Source organism: Epinephelus moara, chromosome 18, assembly GCF_006386435.1.
Source record: "Epinephelus moara isolate mb chromosome 18, YSFRI_EMoa_1.0, whole genome shotgun sequence".
Taxonomy (NCBI): Eukaryota; Metazoa; Chordata; class Actinopteri; order Perciformes; family Serranidae; genus Epinephelus; species Epinephelus moara.
Genome location: NC_065523.1, coordinates 32085284 through 32109149, shown reverse-complemented (window position 1 = coordinate 32109149; position 23866 = coordinate 32085284). Strand labels below are relative to the sequence as shown.

The following is a 23866-nucleotide window of genomic DNA, read 5'->3' as shown; positions in this document are numbered from 1 at the left end:
TTATTTGCCTGTTTTTTGTTACATATAAGTTTATCCATTTATATTACATTGTTAGATTGTTAATACTGATGGATCAAAGTGTATGTAACATTTAACTGTTGTAGCTGGTCTTGGTGAAGCCAGTTGGGCCCCCCTTCCAAGAGGTCTTAAAATAAATTGAAGGTATCAAAAAATGAAATTTATTTTTCTTTAAATTTTTATTGTAAAAAAAAAAAGTATAATTTCAGCAGCTATATAAATGACTAACTGCTAACAGCTTTCTGACATCTGAAACAAGACATCTTTTGAAGTGCCTCAGAGTTGTAAGGTGAGTAGGAACATGCACCCACTCCCTTAACTCCTCTCCTAACCTATAGACAGCACTGGTTGCAGTGGTTTACCTGTTTCAAGGTATATAAAAAGATAGTCAAATTGACGGTTATCATAGTATGTACATTTGCTTATTTATGATATTGAAAAAAATGCAACTGGACGAAGAATCTCAGCTTTATTTTAGTTATTTTCCAAAGGGGCGACTTCTGACAAAAACTTTCATTTTTAAAAAAATGCCTTCAAGTTGAAATCATAGTAATAAAACATTTGTTAAACCAAAAATAACCCCTCTGTTTTCATTCCTTTAAGGGTAATTTTGACTTCTAATAATAATAATAATAATAATAATATTGATAATTCTGTAATACCGTGATACCAACACATTCTCACTCCAATCTCGCCACATATCGATGTTTGGTCATGGACTTTCCACGTCCAGATACAACCAGCAAGGTACCCTGGGTGTGTTGGTTGTTGACGTGCTTGGACGCTGTGTCAAGTTCTGCCTGTTACATGCATTGTCCTCTTTCAAAATACACTTCCTTTTTAACAGGAAATGTTAGCATACAGTCTCTTTCAAAATAAAAGCACTACGTCAGTACAACATGGTGAAATGATGTTTTTTTCCTTCAACAACAAAAACACATGGTTAGGTTTTGGAAAAAAGAACAGGGTTTGGCTTTAGTATCTTACGGGACACAAACACTACTCTCTCAGGTGAAAGTCCATTTTTGTTGGACCCATCCGTCCCACCTCCCGGCCCGCCCCAGTAGGACCTTTGCCACCTTAACTTTTGTCCTCTTCCTGATGCGTTTCCCCCCGACACCGCCGGGCACCGTTAAACTATAATGACAACTGGCTGTGTATCATGCCGACGTTAAAGGACGCCTTTTTTAGTTGGTTTCTGACGCCACAAGTCACTGCCCAAGCACTGGATTTCGACGACCTTAAAGTGAGACCGGGCTCCTGATACTGTGATACCGTGAAACCACAATATTTTCTCAGACAGTTATTGTACTGTGACAATCCCATACTGTTGCAACCCTAACCAGAACCATTTAAGGGTTAACTGAACTGATAACTGATTTTTGTCAATGGAAAATAGTGATCTACATATTTAGGCCTATATTAAGCTGTGCATACAAATCTTATATAAATATAAGTAAAATATAAAATAAAATAAATATACACATGATTGGGGATTTATGGGGAGAGTCACTGAATTTATTTCCTTTCCTTTCCTTAAAATATTTAGTTTGATTATCTATGCACCATCATCATCCTGCACATGCTGAAATCAAATCCAAATATTTATTTAAATTTATTTTCTTATTTAATCTTCTCAACCTATTCGTAAGTAGACCTACAGAGTAAATGTAGGCTTCTTAAACCACTTTCCACAGCTCATTTGAAACCTCCAACACAAGAGTAATACGTCTGAAAGTGTGCGCATGCGCATGTCTGATTAAGGCTAATTAGTGCACAGGTGTGTTGACAGGAAGTCTATTTAAACCCTGCAGGTGTGTCCTCTGTCCCAGTGTTTTGGTGCTCAGATAGAAACTCTTATTTGAAATGAATTTGAAACAAAGAGGATACAGCTTCTGTGACCTTCTCATTTACACCATCACAATAATATCTTGTCAGCCCTCTTTATCACAACCTGACGCCCGTTTGATTCTTCATAATGACCGGAGCAGCGTTTTAACGGCTGTAGGCATCACCTATCCCGGTAACCGAGAGGACACAGAGCGGATACACCGTCACTCAAGGCCGGGAGAAGAGGCGAGGAACCTCCGGGACTTCAACAACAGGGACACACAGGTAGAAACCACCGGAGGGCCTCAACACACACTCAAACTCAAAATGGCGTCAGCTTTAACTGATAAAAGACTCAAAACCAGAAACAAACTGAAGAGAAGCGAGCAGGAGTGGATGTATACGTCATTTAATCCTCCAAATAAAGACTGCACTGAAGGGAAGATCCAACATGTCGTCCCTGGAGAGTTTTACATCTCAGGTCAACTTGAAGAAAATCCTAATGTGGGATATCAGTCTGATTCTGCTGCTCAAGGTAAGCTGAGATAACATCACTTTGTTTCTCCTCACAATAAACTTTACTCCCTCTTCTTTATGTTTTTGCTGGTAAATAGTGCATTAACACTGAGTGTGGTATGGAGGCAGGTAAGGGACATAAGGGACTGTTCTTAATTTCTCAGAGGAGGGGTGGCTGGGGTGAAACTTTGTTTTTCTTTTACCCTCCCCAAAGCTACAAATATTTTTCCTTGAGCCTCTCTGAGTGAAGGCAAAGTACTACAACACTCAAATTACAGTATAGATACGATAAAAATGTGGCAGATACTTTTTTAAAGGTACTATAACATAACAATTGTGCGCAATGTAGCAGTTTAGGAATACAAGCTGTACAGTTTTGCGTAGGAAGTGCAAAATATTGTTGAATTCAGCTTTTGAAATTGCTAACTGAGAAATTTTAGTTTATTTTCGCAAACAAATTCAGAAACATGTTTTTTTAAAGTAAAATATTTCAATGTTTAAACTTCAAAATTTGGGGATCAGTTGCTTAAATTCAAATGCTTACGTCTCATTTGCTTTCATAGTGTGGACTCAAAATTTAAGCTGTTACGGCTAAGTGATAAATAAAATAAAATGATAACTCAGAACACAAAACTATCATGTCCTCTGAATCCAGTTTGTTCAGGTATTCAGTGGTGGAGCAAGTATGCAAATAATTTAATGATGGAAAAAGTTAAAAGTAGCAATACCACAGTGTAGAAATGCTGTTACAAATAAGTCGTATATTCAGATTTTATTTGCGTAAAAGTATTAAAGTATTAGCACCTTAACATGCTTAAAGTGCCACGAGTAGAAGTAGGCATTATGCAGATAATGTATTTTATAGTAGATATTATTGGATCATAATAATCAATATAACTGTAACAGTGGGGCTAATTTTACTTTATATACTTATCTGTGTAATGCATAAATTTAGCATGTCTCCTTTGTTGATCTCATGTTGTGATACTGGGAATCTGTAAAGTAACTTCAATTTGCCAAATAAATGTAGTGGAGTAGAAAATGGAATTACTTAAGCAAAGTAAAAAATACCTTAAAATTGTACTCAAGAGCAGTACTTGAGTAAATTTATTTCCACCACTTCTGGATCTTCTTGTCTCCTTGTTTCTGCTTCCTCCTGTACTTCTCATTTATCTTACTTGTCTTTTTCGTGGCCTCTTTTGCAAATGTCCAATATGTGCTCGTATTTGTTGAACTATCCCATCATTTGAATTCAGTATAATGTGTGTTGTGTCTGTCAAAACATCTGCTCTGCTTGTTGAATGGTTGTATCTCAGTCTAAAATCTGAACAAACAGCTGCTCTCGATGATCTTCACTCCACTGTAATGCTAACGAGATCTCTAACAACGAGCGTCTCTCTGCTGTAAAAGGACCCGAAATCATCACTGATGCTTTTCGTCAGCTTATCATTAAACTCTGGGACAAGGAATGCAATTAAGATTTTATCGACTTAACTATTTGAAGGAAGAGATCTGAATATAACTGTAGGCCCTTTTTGTTTGTGATTATTTCGATCAGGGAGCATTCATGGTTGTATTGCTGCTGACACACAGGTACAGTTGGCGTGTGTTGCATGTTTTGCTTCCAAAGCTTTTTGTTTCCCTCCCCTCATTTTCCCAGCAAGGCTTTTATATGCGTCTTGTGTCGGATGATCCCAAATATAATCCTGTAATATTCATATTTAGCAGCATGTTTAGCACATTAAATTATTCATTCATTTATTTTCCGTAACCGCTTATCCTGTTAGGGGTCATGGGGGGGCTGGAGCCTATCCCAGCTGACACTGGGTGAGAGGCGGGGTACACCCTGGACAGGCAATCATTCACACTCACATTCACACCTACGGACAATTTAGAGTCACCAATTAACCTGCATGTCTTTGGACTGTGGGAGGAAGCTGGAATACCAGGAGAAAACCCACGCTGACACAGGGAGAACATGCAGACTCCACACTGGAGCGCAGTGTGCTGAAATTAATAGGAGTAATTTAAAAGATGTCACAGATTCAGCAGCCTCAGATCCTCAGGCAGGGAGCTCCAGATCTGAGGGGCCTTCACTGCAAAAGCCTGGTCACCTTTAGTTTTGAGCTGAGACTGAGGAGCAGCCAACAGAACCCTGCCTGAGGATCTGAGGCTGTGCGCTGGCTCATAGAGGAGCAGCATCTCTGGAGTAACTGGAGGCTGAGCCATGAAGTGCTTTATTAGTGATCAGTAAAATCTTAAACTCAGTTCTAAAACACTTCAATTCAGTTGCACAGAATCCCTTAAAATGTGTCCTTTGCTACAGAAAAACTAATTTACTGCATTGAAAGGGATTTTACAGTGGTGATAGTTTCCTTGGAGATCATTTGTTTGCTTGGACTGACCCTTGTGACGCCTGTTATCGTCTCACATAGTTGTCCCATAGTTAAATAGTAAAAAAATAGTAGAAGAAAAGAAGATATGAAAACCACATTAGTCAGAGGAGGAAAAGATAAAACTTCTGGAGGAATACGATCACAGAAAGCACAAGTGTGAAATCAAAAGCGTATCAGAACAGTCCTCTCAGGGTGTGTTCGTTTTTTCCATTTATCACTATAAACTCGGTCGTGTTGCAGTTAAGACGGAGTCAGAGGTACCTAAGTGTTTTTTTGTTTACCTTACTTTGGTTGCTAAGGTCTTTTGTGCAACGGTCAAGGGTTCCTTAAGTATAAGACCAAGACAAGGAGAAAACCATAAATACACAAGTGAACATTGTACGAAAACTTTAAGTAGGACTTCAGGGTGTTTTGTGCAACCAATTTGACGAGGAAACCTTAACTTAAGACTTCTAAGACTTTTTGTACAAATTCATTAATTCAAAGATTTAAAAGTGATATTTTCCTTGTGATGATTTTGTTATTTTCTGAATCTGAAATCAGAGTTGCAGTCAGTGCTTCCTTTACTGGGAGAGCCAGCTATTGCTTCATGTTAATTTGTGCTGTATTCTCAGCTGTGAACTCTGAGGTGGTTTGTTTTCATTCACCAGTCCAGGCTGAGGGAGGCCAGGAGACCGCCACAGGTCAGCGGCTCAGCGGCTCAGACGAGAGCTGGCAGAGGCTGCAGCCTGTGGTGGAGTGTGGAGACGACGCCATGACCCTCACTGTCAGGAGGAGACGAGCTGTGCAACTACAGCTGGACCGAGGTGAGCCCTCCGCTTTCACAGATACTCCAGCTTTATCCCTCAATAGTGACGTTGTTATACATAACAGCTGGTGTTGACCCGAGTTTAGACATGCATCTGTTTTCCCTTTTTACTTGTCATGAGTGAATTTAAGGTTTTGTTTTGGTGTCTTTTGTTTCTCAGTGAATGAGTCATCCGTGCCCCTGTCTAGGCTGCCACCTCAGTGTGGTTACTTTGTTCAGACCACATGGAGAGACCTCAGTCTGATGGCTCAATATGACGCCTGCCACATCACAGTGGAGGTATGAAATCCTTACATTACATTTTGTAGATCAGATACCAACACACAGATTAGTTCATCACTCCAGACTAAGGGTGGGCGATATGGCCCTAAAATAATATCACTTTATGCTCTGCCATTTCTCCTCTAATCATCACGCTGTGACCTGTGACAGGCTGTTATGACACCACAACTATCACACATTCACATATATGGAGTTTTTGTCGAGCAGTGAGCGTCAGGTAGGTTTACATTACCAAAGGTTTATGACAAAATATTTGATGACACCGACTCTTATGTGTACACGGTGAGGGAGGAGAGGGAGAGACGCTGTGCTGCTGCCAGAGGAGCCGCTGAATGAGTTCCCTCTGAGCGCTAAGTCAATAAAAGAGTCTGAGAAGTCCGGGGCTGTTCATAAAACATTCAGGACGCCACAGTTTATTCCACACTACTGAAGCTGCTCCTCTTTTTGGATAAATGGACACTGCTGAGTCGCTAATCATTTAGCTTTCAGCCATGCTTGTTGTTGCAGTAGGTAACAGTATGACGTCAATGTGTCAACAAGTCGAAATATCGCAAGAATCACGACATGAATTTTCATATGATTTTAAAAATTATACCGGTGTTATCGCGAACAAGATGATGTGGCACACCTCTACTCCAGACTTCAACCAACCAGCTGATACTGGCGAGTTTGTGCACCAAACAATCTTTTTTTTGTAACAGGAACCAGAATGAATCTGCGCACTCATGTTTAATTTGCTCTCGCAGAAGCATCTGGTCTGCTACCTGTTCAGATTTATACTCGACCTGGCTCAGGTCGGGCCAGTTACAACCTGTTATCAGATACAGGGCAGGTTTGATACAACTGAAGCCAGACTTTCTGTAGGGCGCTCAACAGCTTTGAGGGTTGCTCAACAGAAATTAAAGAGCCGCAAGACATCCCTCTTGTTTAGTTACGTTATATCGCAGTAGGTATATTTATCCTTCTGACAGCTGATTTTCTTTTGTCTCTGTATGTGTGCTGCTTTGGAGCCGGTAAGATAATGGAGGGTGAAATTAGTGAGTTAATTTGAATTAAAGTTATTTTAGATTTACTTAATCTGAGGAGACAATGGGAGGGCAAGAAAAAGAGGTGGTCCATTGAACCAAACCAGGGAGCTACAGGGTGAATGTGTGATGGAGTGTCACTACATAACCACTTTGTTGTTGCGTATACCGTCATATTTTGTCACACAAAATTCTCCAGGTGCTTGACATAAAAGGAAAAAGCTGACTGACAGTTTTCTGTCCGAAATACGTTACATCTGTCGAGCAGCACTCATCAAACGTGTCGAGCTCCCTGCCATAAATCAGGCTTTACAACTTGCCTTCACGCTCAAGGCAAAATACATGATGACTTCATTCTTGGCTCATGCACCCTCACGCCGAGGACATAACAAGCATGAAAGAGATGCGCTGCTGAGGCATTTTCAAAAACTAACAAATGGCTGCAGCTGATGCAGGCCTGCTGTTGGGGGGGGGGGGGGGTCAAAGGGTACAGAATGGATCAAGTATGACAGTTTATTATCGACTTAAATCACTGGCAGTCCAAATTATATGTATTTCCATGATAATTAATTATTTTTATCATTAAAACACATTTCAGCATGCCATCTGATACTCCCACCCCCTGCAGGTATGGTGAAATGGTGCAGTCCATCTTATGTGGGCCATCAGGTGCATGATGCACAAAAAAGTGCCACTAATGTAAACCTAAGGTGGGCTGCAGCCTGACTAGCTGAGTCAGAATGCCTCACCAAAAATCACAAGCTTCCAAAAGAAAAGCCAGGGCACAGAGAGAACAAGAAAATAACGTGTCTGACAAGAAAAAGTGAAGAAGTAGCAGGTATGACAGGCGGAGCTGAGGGTAAGAAGTGAGGTTAACAGATTTCTAGTAAAAAAAAAAAAACTGCATTATCGAGCTCATTTTTAAAGCTACAGTGAAAACACAGATGTCTATTAAAGTAGAGGACCTGAGGAATTCATTAGTACCAACTATCCTCCCCTTTCCATCGTGTCAGAAAGGGGGCGACATTACACTCCAAAGTAGTGACTAGCCTATACTTTAGCTGCTGCTGGTTGCTAATTGGCTGAGTTGTTTGGACATGTACTCAGAAAATTACTCACAATCTTTACCAGTGCTGTATATCATCATTTGTTTTGTTTCTCACCATTGTCCATGAGGTCCATATAACTTCCAGTAACGTTCAACACAAACTTTCAATAAATACAGCCGTGGAAATTTTACTCCGAACACAGTCAAAAACTGTTTGCCTCCTGACCTGGTCCCGCCTTACTTATTATTATTTATTTCACACAAATCAAACATGTGGCTTTAACAAAAGTTGTGCAAAATTTTGGCGAGAGAAAAAGGAACGTTGCGATTTTTTAAAAAAATGGTGTATTTAATATTTCTGCGTACTGGGGTCCCTAAACAGTCGTTGAATTGCATAAAGTAGGTTTGACTGGAAAACTGAGAGTTGACGGCCATATACTCTTTATACTGTTCCAGCTCTGCACACAATTTGACCAATATTTGATTAAAGTAGCCTAAATGAAGACAAAAAAAAAAAAAAAAGTTCACTCATGATTCGATGTTAAGATATGGTTTCTTCAAATAATAGTTAATTTACTTTTCTCTAAATTGTTCATTGGAGGACATCTCTCAGCCTCGGACAAACATGTGACTGCCTCTGCTTTCCAAAATACGAAAATAAGGTCTTAACACAGAGTAGATAAAATACATGTGGAAATATGATTAATTGGATTATATTTGCCCCGAAGTATGGTGTGGATGAGGGGCCCACTTTTGAAAATGTTGTCCCCCTGCTCATATTTCCTAACAGCTGGCCTCAGCTGATGTGGAACTTTATGAAATTTTGTTGTCAAAAATATCAAAATCAATGCATATTGATTCTGAATATTCAAAATGGTTTTCTGCACTATCAGTACACCAGTACAGGCTGCACTCTCTCTTATTGTTAATGTTACCTACTTACCAAGAAAAGATAAGTCGTCATTGTCATGTTATAGCCTTGTTGTTTTTATTGTTTAATAGAAATTAAAAATGTTATGCCCTCAATGTCACTTTTCCCCCTGGTATCAAAAATGGTATCAAATATAAAAAAATGTTTTCAAGGAATTGATCAAAGTTATAAATTCCAGTATCGTGACACTATGTGAAGTAATATTTTCCAATTCTGATGATAAAACCAGCAACACTATCTCAGACATATTGACGCTGCACCATCACAGCTCATCTCTGCATGCTGTGCTCTGTTTATATTTGTCCGTCTCTCGGCACGACGTCATGTTTTGATGCTCTGATTGGTTGTTACTATGTCTAATTGCATCCAGACACATTTTTGTCTGTGTCTGTTGATAATGCCCCGTGGAAATCCAAAATAAACTGAGAGGTTCCAGATTAAGATGAATCATACATTTCAACTGAAATGACTCACTACACTCTTACGTCACCTCGACAGGACAGTTGGGGACTTTCATGGATTGTTGACTCATGTTTGATGTTTATTTAAGGGGAAAAGCTTGTTTGTTAATTATAGTCACCAGCAGTAAAAGTATAAATTAATGCTGTTTAAAATATGTGTTCAGGACGACAGCTATGTGTTGCCTCTGTTGTGGAGAGGGACTCCAGTCAAGATGTCCTGTCCAGTGTCTCAGATCCAGCCTCAGGCTGTGGGCCCGCCCTCCCTCTGCTGCTCCCTGTATGGTATGACTGTCAGAGTGCAGGGAGACTCTGCTACAGAGGAGCTGAGGGTGAACGGTAACCTCAAAAATTTAATTTCTCCTTCCATTCTGTTAGCAATCAGTTCACTCTGATTTTCTTCCTCTCTGTGGTTTTGTAGACATTTTAAAATAAATAGTTTTTGTCCTTCTCACAACAGTCAGAGGAGAGTGGACCCCTCTAGTGGTGTTGGCTGAGCAGTGTGGCTTCACTTTGGACAGACGAGACACAGAGATCGTAATTGCTGCTCCGTTCGTGACATGTGGCATCACAGTAAAGGTGAATTTTAGAAAAGTCACTATTCATTCAGACACTGAAATTACATTTTCAATATGTGAAATAGCACAGTGTGTTTCTGTTTATGATGTCCCAAAGCACATTTATCCTATTAATGATACTAATTATAATATCCTGTGTATGAAGACATAAGGAATGTACTTTTAAGTAAAATGACTTCTCTCCATGTTGATTTGTTTTGGTTAGATGATCATGATAAATTTGAGTTTTGTTTCAGAAGGGGCCGAGTTTCTTTGCCAGGCCTGAGACAGAAGGCAGTGTATTCAGTTTCTGGACTGAGTAGTTAAATAACATGTACTTTGGCTTGTTACTGCAACGTCGATGTAATGGTGTCTTGTAAACCCATGAGGGTTGGGCAGTTAAAAAAAAAAAAAAATCTGTCAATCAACCCTAATATCTGTAGGTAGAAAGTTTTTTTGATCAATACCACAACAAATTTCATAGAAAAAAAAGTCAAACTCCTGATTACAGCTTTTTAAATGTCAATATTTTCTAGTTTCTTTCCTCCTCCGTGACACGAAACTGAATATCTTCGGGTTGTGGACCAAACGAGTCATTTGAGGACGCCATTTTGGGCTTTGGAAAACACTGATAAACACTTTGTACCATTTTCTGGCATTTTATAGATCAAACAACTGTTCAAGTTATTGAAAAAACAATCAACAGATACTGATATTTTGATATTTATTTTGAAAGTGTAAAAAAACAAACATAAAAAAACAAGCAGACAGATAAAAGTAATATTTACAAATACTAAAAAGCAGTTGTCAGTGTATAAATCACCCCTTCAGACACCTTCCTCATATAGATAAACCTGTACCTAATAATTGGTCAAATTAGCCCATGTATATGTGTGTAATAAGTACCAAATATCTATCTAACAAAAACCTGTCTTAGTATAAATATAGATTACTATTATTAGATTAATCGGCAATAAAAAATAATTATTCGTTGCAGCCCTAGAAATCTTGTTTGTATTTATGTAAAATTTAGAAGCTTTTAGCATTTGTGGGAATCAAAAAATCTGCAAGAATCAAAATGATCATCTGCAATAAATACAAGTGTGAAATACCATATGTTAAATAAATCCATAGGTCAATCACAAAAATTAAATGTTCACAAAATAATGAATAAACCACCCACTGTCTCAAACCAGCCTCATTGGACAGAGGTTCCCAAAACAATCGTCATATTTGCATCTGAACATGTCCTGCAGCATGTCGAAACACTGACTTCAGACATTTACTATGCTAAACTGTGTGTGTGTACCGTCTCTCACAGAAAACCTCTGATCTTTTTTCAGGATGGAAAACACACACTTTCTCTTCAGATAGGAGAGAACACATTCACACTGGCCTGTCCCATCTCTCTGCCTGAAGAACTCCCACTGACCCATCAGCCTCTGGCCAACAGCCATCATCATCTAACCACACGGCACATGCCAGAATCCCTGGAGTCTTTTCCCTGGGCTCCACCTTTCTACCTGGCCCCGCCTTACTACCCCCACCCTACATATCACCACAAGTATCCAAGTCCTGATGGACACGATGCGTTTAACCCTCCTTCTCCCTCATCTGTGACTCCTGAGCCTACATCTGGTCCCCAGCCTCTCCATCCTTATGAAATTCCTGTGAGGGAGTCTTATAAACATTTCGATGTCCACAGTTCTCTGTCACGTACAGATGATGAGGAGGATTCAGGTGGTTTGTATCCAGATCTGCAACAAAAGCAAGAAACTCCAGTCTTTGGTGTGTCTGACGGCCACGGTGCTGCTCGTGCCCCCTCCTCGGATACAGGCCGTCCTACTCAAGCTGAACCACCTCCTCTCCAGCCCCCCAGCCATGCCTTCAATCCATACTATCACTACTACCATCACCCTAAAATCCCTCTTCCTGGTCCAACTCCAGATCCTGATCCAAAGTCTATAACGAATGCGCACAACCCTGAACAGCCAGTGTTGCCCGCTGACGTGCAGCAGTCTGAGGCTCTCCGCAGAGTCAACTCACAGCAGCTCCTTCAGCCGGTGCCTGAGGCCGCCTCTCATCCTTACACTGCTCCTCCCAAAGCCTCTGCACCTCAGACACCTTATCCTCCACAGCCCTATCCATACCACTACTATTACTTTCCACATGTTGCTAAAGGCGAGGCTAAACGAGTGGCTCCTCTCGGCTCTGACAAAGCTGCAGAAACGAAATTATCGTCGAGCACCTTGGTTCATCCGCAGCCTCGCTCATCACAAGTGCATGACCAATACTACTTCAATCCTGACATAGATCAGCCAGATGAGGTGATTGATTATCCTAAAAATATCCGCCCACTTTTATCTGAAGAAGAGCTGCATGAAAAGAAGAGACACTCTGCTCCTGTGACTCCTGCAGTCCAACCTCCCCTCCCTATCAGTCGTAACCCTCCTGGAGCAGACACTGTTAGACCTCTACCTCCTAAACAACCCTCGTTCCCCACTCCATCACCCATCCATAATCTCCCTGCTAACCCGTACTACCACCACCCTTATTATCACTACTATCAGATGTATTATGGACCTGAGAGTTTACCCAGCGCTGACAGTCGTGTGTCTCCACCTCCACCTCCACCTAAAGAAGCTTTGGACCCTTTGCTTGAAGCATCTCCCTCCCCACCACCGCCCCATCGCAAACATCAAACCACTGCTCCACCCACAAAATCAATGTACGCTGTTCACAACGGCCCCGTTCATCCATACTACTATTATTACCACCACTACTTTCAGCCTGAAGCATCCGTCCAGGAACTACACCCTGCAGGCAGTATGAACCCTGAGAAAGCATCAACATCAGAATCTCCGCCTCCATCTGACTACAGGGGGATGGATTGGCAGGTTCATGCTGCTGAGGCAGGATATCCCAGCATCCCTCAGCCACTGCACAGCCCCGTTTATAGCCTCGATTCCCATTATGTCACTCAGCAACATCCATATGTTCCCTTTGGGCATCCTGGTGGAGAAGAAGCAGAAGACAGGCAGGATAATAAAATGAAAGGTGAGTAGTGAGAGAGAAATTCCAGCAGCTGTAAGATCGTGTGATGCTTTAGTTGTCCAGGGCAGTGGTGCTCAAATGTTGTGCTGTGATGCCAATCTAGGTGTGCCATGGGATTTTCTGATAACCACACTATTACTATTGCAATATAATGAATCTTTAATTGAGTCAGTATGTTGTGTGCACCCATTTCCTGATAAAGACGCAAACTGTAGCTAAAAAAATATATTTTAATTTTAAAAAACCTTTTCAGGGAACCTATTCATGTATGGAAATTATGTGTGTCATTGCATATGTCGTGATAAGAGTGATAACATGCTATAGAAGCTGTTGTGCACAGTTATAAATATAGGTGTGCCTTGGTAACAAAAAGTTTGAAAACCACTGGTCCAGGGTTCTCATGGTCATGAAATTCCTGGAGTATTTTGGAAAAAATTTCAGCTATTGTTTAAAATTTGTTCATAAAAATGACATGTCTGACATTATTAAAATACATTCCTTGTATTACTAACTTATAATCTAGTACTATACTGCAAGACCGTTTAAACCAGTGGTTCCCAACTGATCCAGTCACAGGGTCCAGGTTTCTCCTTAGTTATTAGTTCAAGGTCCACACAGTTTAATATTCAGCATCAGACTTGTGTTTGGCCATGTCGTCCAGCTAGTTTGCTGTCTCTGTCAAGTAGCTGTCAGTTATTCACTCACTCTACAGCAGGAAATGGCACTTCTAAATAAAAACTGTGCTGGAAACTCACCGCACTTATAAATAAATTGTGTCTTTTACAAACTTGACACGTTTGTGAGTCGCTCCATTCAGAATGGACCCACGACCCACTGTTGGATTGCGACCCACCAGCTGGGAACCACTGATTTAAACATCACAAGTATCACGTGATACACATTGCTGTATGGAGCTAGTTGGCGTTGGAAATGTAATGTGTGAGTGATCTTGGCAAGGATTTGCTCATCTTCAAATGCCCAGGAAGTATGTTTAATGTAGCTTGGGTGCATTCTGAATCGCGTACTACTACAGCTGCCCTTAAAAAGTCTGTACTGTTGTATGCAGTATGCACACCGTCAGGACATACTACTGTCTCATAGTGTTGTCACGATACCAAAATCTTTGTTTCGGTACCAATACCAATATGAATTTCGATACTCTTTGGTACTTTTCCTAAGGAAAAGTCTTTTTGGATACAAACCTTTAGAACAATAAATAGTAGGGGTGTAACGGTACCAAAAAAATCATGGTTCGGTAAGTACCTCGGTACGGACGTCACGGTTTGGTAACTCAAATGTTCCACCAAGTTTGTGTTGTCTCGTGTTGTCTCCCTTTGCGAGGCAGACTTTCTCTTGTCTTTTTTCAAGTGCGCCAGCTGCGGATGTTGATACAGGTGTTGTGATACACACCACTTGTGCAATCTGTGCTCCAATAGGAAGAAGAAAGGCGTTTGTGTGCATAAATCAGTAAAATAAATTAACTAAATTAATGACTTGAATCAGTTTCAAAGTACCGGTATTTTCCAAATGCAGTATAGTACCGTTTGGAATACTCTAGTACCGCGGTACTATTTTAGTACCGGTATACCGTGCAACACTACTGTCTCATAACATTACGCCCTGAACTTTGACCCTCTTGCTTTTATATCTGTTGCCTTGGAGATAAAACAAACGCCACTTGTCAAGTTCGCCAGAGATGGAGATCAATCCAGAGAGCTCTGCTGTTACCTTGTGATGTGTGTAGTTTAACTTTACAGTCAGAACTGCACAGCTTGTAGATTCTAATGTTTTATATTTGCAACAGTGAAATTACAGCTGCAGTTCTCCGTCAGTTATTTTCATAGTTATGTCCTTTTGTTTTTGGCAATAGTTTTGATCATTCTGCATCTCTCTAAGTTGACCAACATCTCTGGAGAGCCTAGTGACAGGCGTTTTGTTTCACCTCCAAAGTCACAAATATATGTGCACGAGAGTCAAAGTTCAGGGCATTATCTTAGTAGTATGTCCCGATTGTGTGCATACTGTATGCAGCGGTACGTACTTTTAAGGGCAGCTGCAGTACGTACTAAAAGTAAAAAGAAAAGTATGTGATTAAAGTGCGTTCCTTGCCACATTTGGAAATGATCCCTTCTTCAAACCACCTGCTGTCAGAGAGGCTTGGAGGCAGGCTATGTTAAATTACTCAGTCATGACAGTGATGTAAAATATTATGGAAAAGATTTGAAAATTCATCTGTAAAAATGTGTGGGAACCCTGAGTGTCTGATTAGATTCTGTTTTGGAGAGATATCTTTTACTGTTAGTGTCTTGACTTCACCACAAGGGGGCAGAACGTTATTCAGTCCTGAGCATCTGGCCCTGGCTGTAACCAGACACCTGAATCTGGATTTATGAATCCATCATTTCTCATGCTGCTGAATAGAATCATTCTAGTAAAACTGGCTTTCTTCTCTTTGTTTACCCTGCTCTCAGATCAGCTCCAGGCAGGTCCGTACACTCCCTCTGCTGCCTCGCCCTGTGGCCTTGGCCCTGTGTCAGACTCTGACTGCAGCATGTCTCTAGGCTGCTGCTCGTACCCTGTGAACGGTGAGTCTCTCCCAGAACAGATCCTGTCAACACACGCCTGACTACAAATTAATTGACAATGAAGACAACATAAAGATTTGATGATTGATGTGAGGATTTTCAGGCTGGAAGCCTACGACCAAACCACCAAACTGAACGAATGACATAGCTTAGTTAAAATATTATGAATACTCAAATATAGACACAAAAGGGGTCCATGTCATTGGTTCGACAGCCCATTGGTTCGACATCCCATTAGTCCGACTGTCCGCGGTGCTGAACAGCTCGTGGCGGGCGTATGGTGCGCCGCGACCGGCTTGAGGCGGAGCAGGCTCACGGCTTATGTGTTTGTCACTTTCTTTTTCATTTTAACCCACACCATGATCTTTTCCTGACCCTAACCAAGTGGTTTTTGTGCCTAAACCTAACCAGACCTTAACCACAGGGCATCATGATGATTTCGGAACGGACTTAGGAACAATGAGTTTAATATGGTCGGAACAATGGGCTGTCGAACCAATGGGCAGTTCCCACACAAAAGGCATTTTGTGGTCAAGATGAATTTACAAGATTGTCTCTGGTACCCTTTTCCACCAACACTGAACACATTCGTTCTGGTTCCTGCACCTAGTTTTGAACCGTTCAGAGCATTTCAACCAAACAAAAATTGTTTTGGGTCCTGAAAAGTTGAGTTCCTTGACATGGAGTGTGATCCATGACATCAGTGGGCGTGTCATATTCGCCAGGTTTAAAACAGAGGATGGAGAAGTCAAGTGAGAAATCATTGGAAAAAGAGAGTGCTGTGGTGTCTAATGTGAATGAATTAATGAATTTTTTATTATTGTGTCAAACGGTTGTGCCCAGCCTGCATGATCTTACAAGACGCCATAAAATCAAAAACAAGCCAGGACCAGATTCCAGTGTGCATACTTTCAGGGCTTTATAAAAAGGCAGCGATCAGGTGCCAGACTACAAGCAGCAGGCGTCCAAGAGAGAGAGCACAGAAAGAAACGCAAATATAGTGAGCCGAAATGCAAATAAGCATGACTCTGGGGTTGGTTGTTAATTTCGCTTTCCACTGGTGAGCGTGTTTACAAAAGCACCCGACCATTCTGCAGAGTATACCTTTAAGTCTGTTATTTGTTCCTTTATGTGACGCTTTTTATGCCGCCGTCTTGCCGTGGACTTCCTTCTCAGTCAAAATATTCCTGTTAAAACAAAGGTTAAATATAAACCAGCGCAGCTCAGGAGTGACTTTGTGTGTGTGTGTGTGTGTGTGTGTGTGCCAACAGACTGTACAGTGGGTGAGCATTTAATCTTTGCGGTGCCCGACTCTGTGGTGGAGCCCACAGTGGCCCTGCCTGCTCATCCCTCTGAGGCCAGTAATGTGTCCTGCACGCTGCAGAAGCTGACCTCTGACCCGCACATCTACACTGTCCCGCTGGACGGCTGTGGAGTAAACAAACAAGTGAGGCACACTGTTATGTGTACCATGTGATGCAGAGCAGCTGTGATGATGCTTTCTGATAACCATCTTTAATGTGGCTGAATAGAGCGATGCTTTACATGCTGACTGACATGCATCACACTGTTGCTTTGTGAGAGCACGACATAATTTTTCCAACGTTGTTTACTTGTCAGGTGTTTGGTCAGACAGTGTTTCATGTGTTGGAGGTCCATGGTGTCCACGCTCTGCAGGACAACTCTCCTGTCAGGTACGGCAGCAGCATGCAGACACATGTAATTCAAAGTGCTCTACAGCGACATAGTTTTTTTTTTTTTTAATTAAACCATATTGATTGAGTGTCTTTTACAGGAGGGCATTTTTTCTGCTGTTGGTTGTGAGGTACAAATGATGGTCAAAGGTCAAGGTCACTGTGACCTTGTCTGTCTCAATTATCATGAACACGGTATCTAAAGAACGTGAGGAAATTTCTTTAAATTTGGCACTCAACAATGAGCTGATGGTTTTTGATGGTCAAAGGTCAGGGTCATTGTGACCTTGCGTCCATCTTATTCTCATGAACACAGTATCTCACAAACAGCTTGACGGAGTTTCCTTCAAATTTGGCACAAATGTCCACTTGGACTCAACAATGAACTGATTATAGTGGTCAAAAGGTCAAGGTCTATGTGACCTCTCATCTGTTTCATTCTTGTGAGCTTGTTATCTCACAAACAACTTGAAGGGAGTTTTCTTCAAATTTGGCACAAACGTTCACTTTGACTGGACAATGAACCGAGATTTTGGTGGTCATAGGGTTCATAGTTCACTGTGACCTTGTCTGTCTCATTTTTGTGAACGTGATATCTCAAGAATACCTTGAGGGAATTTCTTCAAATTTGGCTCAAACATTCACGTTGACTGAACAATGAACCGAGATTTTGGTGGTCAAAGGTCACTGTGACCTCGTCTGTCTCATTTTTGTAAATGTGATATCTCAAGAATACCTTGAAGGAATTTCTTCAAATGTGGCTCAAACATTCACTTTGACTGGACAATGGTCACTGTGACCTCGCCTGTCTCATTCTTGTAAATCCGATATCTTTTCAGTTTCAATTTATTTGAAGAGGACAGTGCATATTAATGAACAATCGGTACAAATACATGACTCATCTCAAGAACGCCTTAATGGAATTTCTTTAAATTTGACACAAACACCCACTTGGACTGAAGAATAAACTGATGAGATTTTGGTGGTCAAAGGTCACAGGTCACGGTCACTGTGACCTTGTCTGTCTCAATTATCGTGAACACGATATCTCAACAACAACATGAGGAAATTTCTTCAAATTTGGCACTTAAAAATGAGCTGATTACTTTTTGATGGTCAAAGGTCAGGGTTGTTGTGACCTTGCGTCCATCTTATTCTCATGAACGCAGTATCTCACGAATAGCTTGAGGGACTTTTCTTCAAATTTGGCACAAACTTTCACTTGGACTCAACAATTAATTAGATCTTAGTGATCAAAGGTCAAGGTCTGTGTGACCTCATCTGTTTCATTCTTGTGAACTTGTTATCTCAAACAGCTTGAGGGAGTTTTCTTCAAATTTGGCACAAGTTTCACTTGGACTCATTGAACTGATTAGATTTTGGTGGTCAAGGTCACTGTGACCTTCTGTCCATCTCATTCTTGTGAATATCCCAAGAACGCCAAGTTGGAATTTCTTTAAATTTGACACAAACATCCACTTAAAGAATAAACTGATTAAAAAAAATTGTTGTCAAAGGTCAAATGTATGTTTTTGGCCACAATTTAAGAATTCATACGCTAATTATGACAAAACTTCATACAAATGTCTAACAGGATTAAATAATGAAATGACGCCAATTTGTATCCAAAAGGTCAAAGGTCACCTTCACTGTGACATCATAATGCTCTGTAAAAACATTTTTCTAGCCATTACTCAACGTCATAACTCAGGAACAGAAGGAGAATAATTTGGTCAGATACTGAATTTATGACTCTAATCTTGAAACGGTGCTGACTGTGTAGACCTTCTGTGTGTGAAGCATTCATGTGTTCACAGACATGGATGGAAACTGTAAGAGAAACTTGACTGGTGGGCAGAGGCATATGACCTCAGGGCGGTAAATCTAGTATTACGTTTATGTCCTGTAAACAGGGGAGCACAAACTACCTATACATACAAGTTACTAAATTGGCAGCATGTTTAAAACAGAGCTGTTGATTTGTTTGTGGCGAGGCGAAAGGCCACAAGATGACACAGTAATTATTCCATGTGTCACAAGATGCTCAGCTTAGTTTGGAATGTTGACACGCTCTGCATCTACTTTGTGGTTAGATTTGTTTCCATCTCATCAGCTGCCTGTGTTGATCTTTAGGTTGATGGTGGAATGTAGTTCCTCTCTAGGTTCTCCAGGTGAAGTGAGGCTCCATGTGTTGGATCAACCTCCTCCACCTCCCCTTCAGTCTCCACCAGCCACTGTCACTGTGCAGCTGAGAATTGCCACAGGTGAATCTCTTCTGTCTTCTCTTTAAATTGCTCATCATCTTTTGACATTTTCACCTGGTGTTTAAAATCAGCAGGTTGATGTCTGAGCGACCGGCTTTTAATGTGACAATATTGTTGTCCTTGTAGACTATTCCTTCACCAGCTTCCACCCTGAGGCTCACCTTCCTCTCAGCTTCCTGCGAGGCACACCTGTTTATGTGGAGGTGAGCCTGCTGGAAGCCCCAGAGCCCGGACTGGTGCTGCTGGTTCACTCCTGCGTGGCTTACACTCAGGCTCCGTACACCAGCTGGATGCTGGTTTATGACGGGTATGTTACACACAGACTAAACTAACAGCACTAACTAAATAGTCTGTTGCGGCAGCTTCAGATGTGAGTGTTTAACAGACTGAGCAGGATGATTGACTACAGCTCGCTTTTATCTTTTCATGGGATTTAGTCAAAGACCAATATGCCTGCTGACTTTAAAATACATCCTGTGCTGATTTCCCCTGATTGTTGCTTTTTACTCACAAAGCTCAGGAGTTTAAAGAACAACCAATTAATTTATCCCCTTCGGCTGATTGAATATGAAGCGCCTTGTGCCTACAAATTACTTTGCTTTGTTGAGTGAGTGTGTTATTGTTCTACACCAAGCTTTTTACTTTCTGTCTGTTGGTAGGAGCTTATCTTATTTATAAACTTTGTTTAATTATGTGACTGAGTCTCACATGCAGCTGCAGGAGTCAACAGAATATGTCAGTATGTTATAATCTGTTCTACTTTATATGCAGCACCACCAACCTAATGGGACAAACGCTGAGTGTAAACCAGATTGTTTACAACTATTGGTCACTTTACCATGACATTTAGTGATCATAATGCTGAGGAGATGATTCATTTATGTATTTGGGAATTCACCTCTCATTCATCACCATCTTCAAGTCAGCGTCTTTAAAGAAATACCTCACCCCCCAAATGACCATTTATATATCAGAGTAGGTAGATTTATATATCTACCTACTCCCCCTTGGTTCCATCATCCGTCGTCATGGTCTCCATTTCCACTGCTACGCTGATGACATCCAAATCTACATCTCCACAAAATCCATCACCCCGGCCACCCACTCTACCCTCACCAACTGTCTGACTGAACTCCAATCATGGCTGCAAGCCAACTTCCTCAAACTCAACTGTGACAAATCTGAAATAATACTCATCGGCCCAAAATCCTTCTCTACAGCAACACAAAACTTCACCCTCAGCATTGACAACACCACCCTCTCTCCCTCCCCATTCATCCGCAACCTTGGTATCATCTTCGACAATAACCTCTCATTTGAACATCACATTAGCCGCCTCGCCCAAACTGCCTTCTTTCACCTTAGAAACATTGCCCGTCTCCGTCCATTGCTCTCCTTCTCTGCCGCTGAAACTCTCATCCATGCTTTCATCACCTCAAGACTGGACTACTGCAACAGCATCCTCTACGGCTCATCATCCAAAGTCCTCAACAAACTTCAGTACATCCAAAACTCTGCCGCCCGCCTCCTCACCCACACCAGCTCCCGTGAACATATAACCCCTGTCCTGCAAAACCTTCACTGGCTCCCTGTCCCGTACAGAATCAATTTCAAGATCCTCCTCCTCACCCACAAAGCCCTCCACAGCCAGGCCCCCTCCTACCTCACGGACATGCTCCACCACCACACTCCCTCCCGCAACCTTCGATCATCCGACAAAAACCTCCTCTCACCCCCACACAGGACCAAGCACCGAACCTGGGGCGACAGAGCCTTCTCCATAGCCGCCCCCTCCCTCTGGAACACCCTCCCTATACACATCCGTGACTGTCCAAATCCATCCACCTTCAAATCACTCCTCAAAACCCACCTTTTCAAATCCGCTTTTAACCTTTAACATTAGCTTTTCGTTCTCGGTTCCTCATGTGCCCTCCTTTTCTTTGTTTTGCACTATGCTTTTGCACCTTGTTGTTTTATATTGTCCTTGTCTTCTGTTTATCTCTTTGCACTTACATGTATGTACTTCTTTTCTTTGGTTTTAAATGTAAAGCGTCTGAGAGCTGTAAAAGCGCTGTATAAATAAAATGTATTATTATTATTTATTATTCATTACTTACCATGTTACACTGAAATCATTAAGAAAACTTAATTGTTCTTGCATGCCTCCACAGTAAATGAAGAATCCAAGAAATTACAAAATTCTTGATGAACTGAAGTCACAGGGTTCACGTTTAACAGCAGCAAAACTAAAAGAAAACATCCATTTATAGACTCTCAACACAACTCGTCCAGTATAATCCAAGTCTCATTTATCCAGTCGTATGCTCAGTATTTACTAGTTAAAGGTCCAGTGTGTAGGATTTAGGCGGATATATTGGCAGAAATGAAATATAGTATTGTTTTCTTTAGTGTATAATCAGCTAGAAATAAGAATTGCTGTGTTTTCATGACCTTAGAATGAGCCGTTTTGTGGCCCCTGGTCTGGTTGTCTTGGAGAGGAAGAGACCCCACATCAGCGGTCTCTGAGAATAAATCTTAATGTTTTGGAGGTATCGATAAAAATCTGACTGGCAGATGACCGTCAAAGTGTCAGGCTACATCTCTGCTCATCTTCTACTTAACATTTGTAAAACTTCCACCTCTTACATTTTATTTTGTCCAGCACTTTTGTATTTTTGGGTGCAAGTAATCCTGCAGCTGTAAATCCAAAAGAGCAAATTTGGCTTTTTGCCTGGTTTTATTTCTTGTGCAGAGTTTTACAGTTGTAACTGTGAATCCCTCACTGTGTGTTGTTCAGCTGTCCCAGCCGGAGTGATTCACAGCTGCTTCCTTCCCCACATTCTGATCCCCACCACATCCGGAGGATCTTAATCTCTGGCTTCCTGTCCCTGCCCTCAGAAAGTCCCTCCTATATGACTGAAAGAGGACAGCCTCACCTGGAGGACCCTGAGGTACCTCCCTGAACCAACACGTCCATACAAACATCTATGTTGTCTTTGAAGTGACCCAAAATGTTTTATGTTCAAGCTGCCTTAAATCTCTACATGTACACTAGGGTCACTGTAACCATGTATTAAAACTATTTCAATGTTTTCCTGTTGTATTTTTTTTTCTCCCCTCAGATCTACTTCCTGTGTTTGACAGAGGTGTGCTCTGCTGCAGATGGGGACTGCACCGTCGGCTGCATCAACAGTAAGTTTAATACGGTGGTAACACATCATAGGGTGCAGGGGGAAAAAAAAGAAAAAGAAAACAGGGTGTCGAAAAATATTAGTTTTGCACCTAAAATTCAGAAACGCTGAATATAATAAGCAAAGAGTTTCAATGGTGTTTGGAGCAGGCGGTACAGACAAAATGTTTACCAGTGTGTGAGAGTGCAGACCAGAGTGAGTTTGATGTTGTCGAAAGCAGGGTGAGTATGACGTGCGGCTGAACACACACTCCTAAGCAGAGCTGCTGTATGGCTGTAGGTGACAGCTCCTCCCTAAAACAGTTCTAGTATGAGGCACTTTGGAGCAGAGTTAAAATGCGGACATCCAGAACCAAAAAAGTTTGAAGGGAAAAACATTATATTTGAATTGCATATATACACAGCATCACAAATAACCAAAGCTTCTCTAAACATTAATGAGTAATGCTGTGATGTAGTTATCAAAAAGGTAAACAAACTTTAGGTTACTTACGTAACCCCGGTTCTCAGAGTGGCACGAGTGAGATGTCTCACCAGGCAGTCCTTCTTGCTCGGGCAAAACGACAAAAGGGTGCTTATTTTAAGGGTCTGTTTATACGGTTCCGTATATTTCTGAAAACGGGTACTTACCTTTGCGTTTGCATCTATCATTTACACGTAAACAGCGTTTTTTTTTCTGGACGAAAACCAAGATTTTAAAAAACAGCTTCAAATGTGAAAGTTTTTAAAAATATCCGTTTCTGTGGAGACGTGTAAACAGGATAGACGGAGATTTTGGAAAACGATGATGTTGCAACCCACTGCTGCAGCAACATCACCGCTACATCAGCGAACAAAGATGTCCGCTGTGCCCAATATTAGTAAGTGCATAGCAGCTAACTATGCTACATAAGGTTAAAATGTAGTTTATCATTGTTTTTATCACTAGCACCAAGAGGAAAACAAATCACTACATGCACAGAACGTTCTTCTATGGTGTTTGACATATGGTGTATCGCCACCTACTGGCCTGGCATGCTAATTGCAGCAAACAGCTGCCGTTTTTGCGTTTAAACAGGGATATCGTTTTCACAGCTGATCGTGTAAAACCCGAATTTTTTTACAAGATAAATAAAACTTTGTTTTTATTTGTATCGGTATCCGTGTAAATAAGGCCTAAATGATGATGATGATGATGGATCCACCTGATGCTGATGTTGCAATCACCAGC

The 23866-nt window shown here is 41.2% G+C and overlaps 1 protein-coding gene across 1 annotated transcript in view; it reads left to right on the top strand.

Annotated features, from left to right (window-relative positions):
- The first annotated feature begins 2175 nt into the window (after positions 1 to 2175).
- The window catches only part of LOC126406166 (uncharacterized), a 24149-nt gene continuing 2458 nt past the window's right edge, over positions 2176 to 23866 (top strand). Inside the window, exons 1-13 of the mRNA XM_050070342.1 lie at positions 2176 to 2383; positions 5411 to 5566; positions 5729 to 5847; positions 9480 to 9651; positions 9773 to 9891; positions 11213 to 12926; positions 15395 to 15508; positions 16780 to 16955; positions 17129 to 17202; positions 19336 to 19466; positions 19593 to 19773; positions 22264 to 22417; positions 22589 to 22658. Of these exons, the coding sequence (XP_049926299.1) occupies positions 2176 to 2383; positions 5411 to 5566; positions 5729 to 5847; positions 9480 to 9651; positions 9773 to 9891; positions 11213 to 12926; positions 15395 to 15508; positions 16780 to 16955; positions 17129 to 17202; positions 19336 to 19466; positions 19593 to 19773; positions 22264 to 22417; positions 22589 to 22658 (3388 nt within the window). The remainder of the gene's footprint in view (positions 2384 to 5410; positions 5567 to 5728; positions 5848 to 9479; positions 9652 to 9772; positions 9892 to 11212; positions 12927 to 15394; positions 15509 to 16779; positions 16956 to 17128; positions 17203 to 19335; positions 19467 to 19592; positions 19774 to 22263; positions 22418 to 22588; positions 22659 to 23866) is intronic.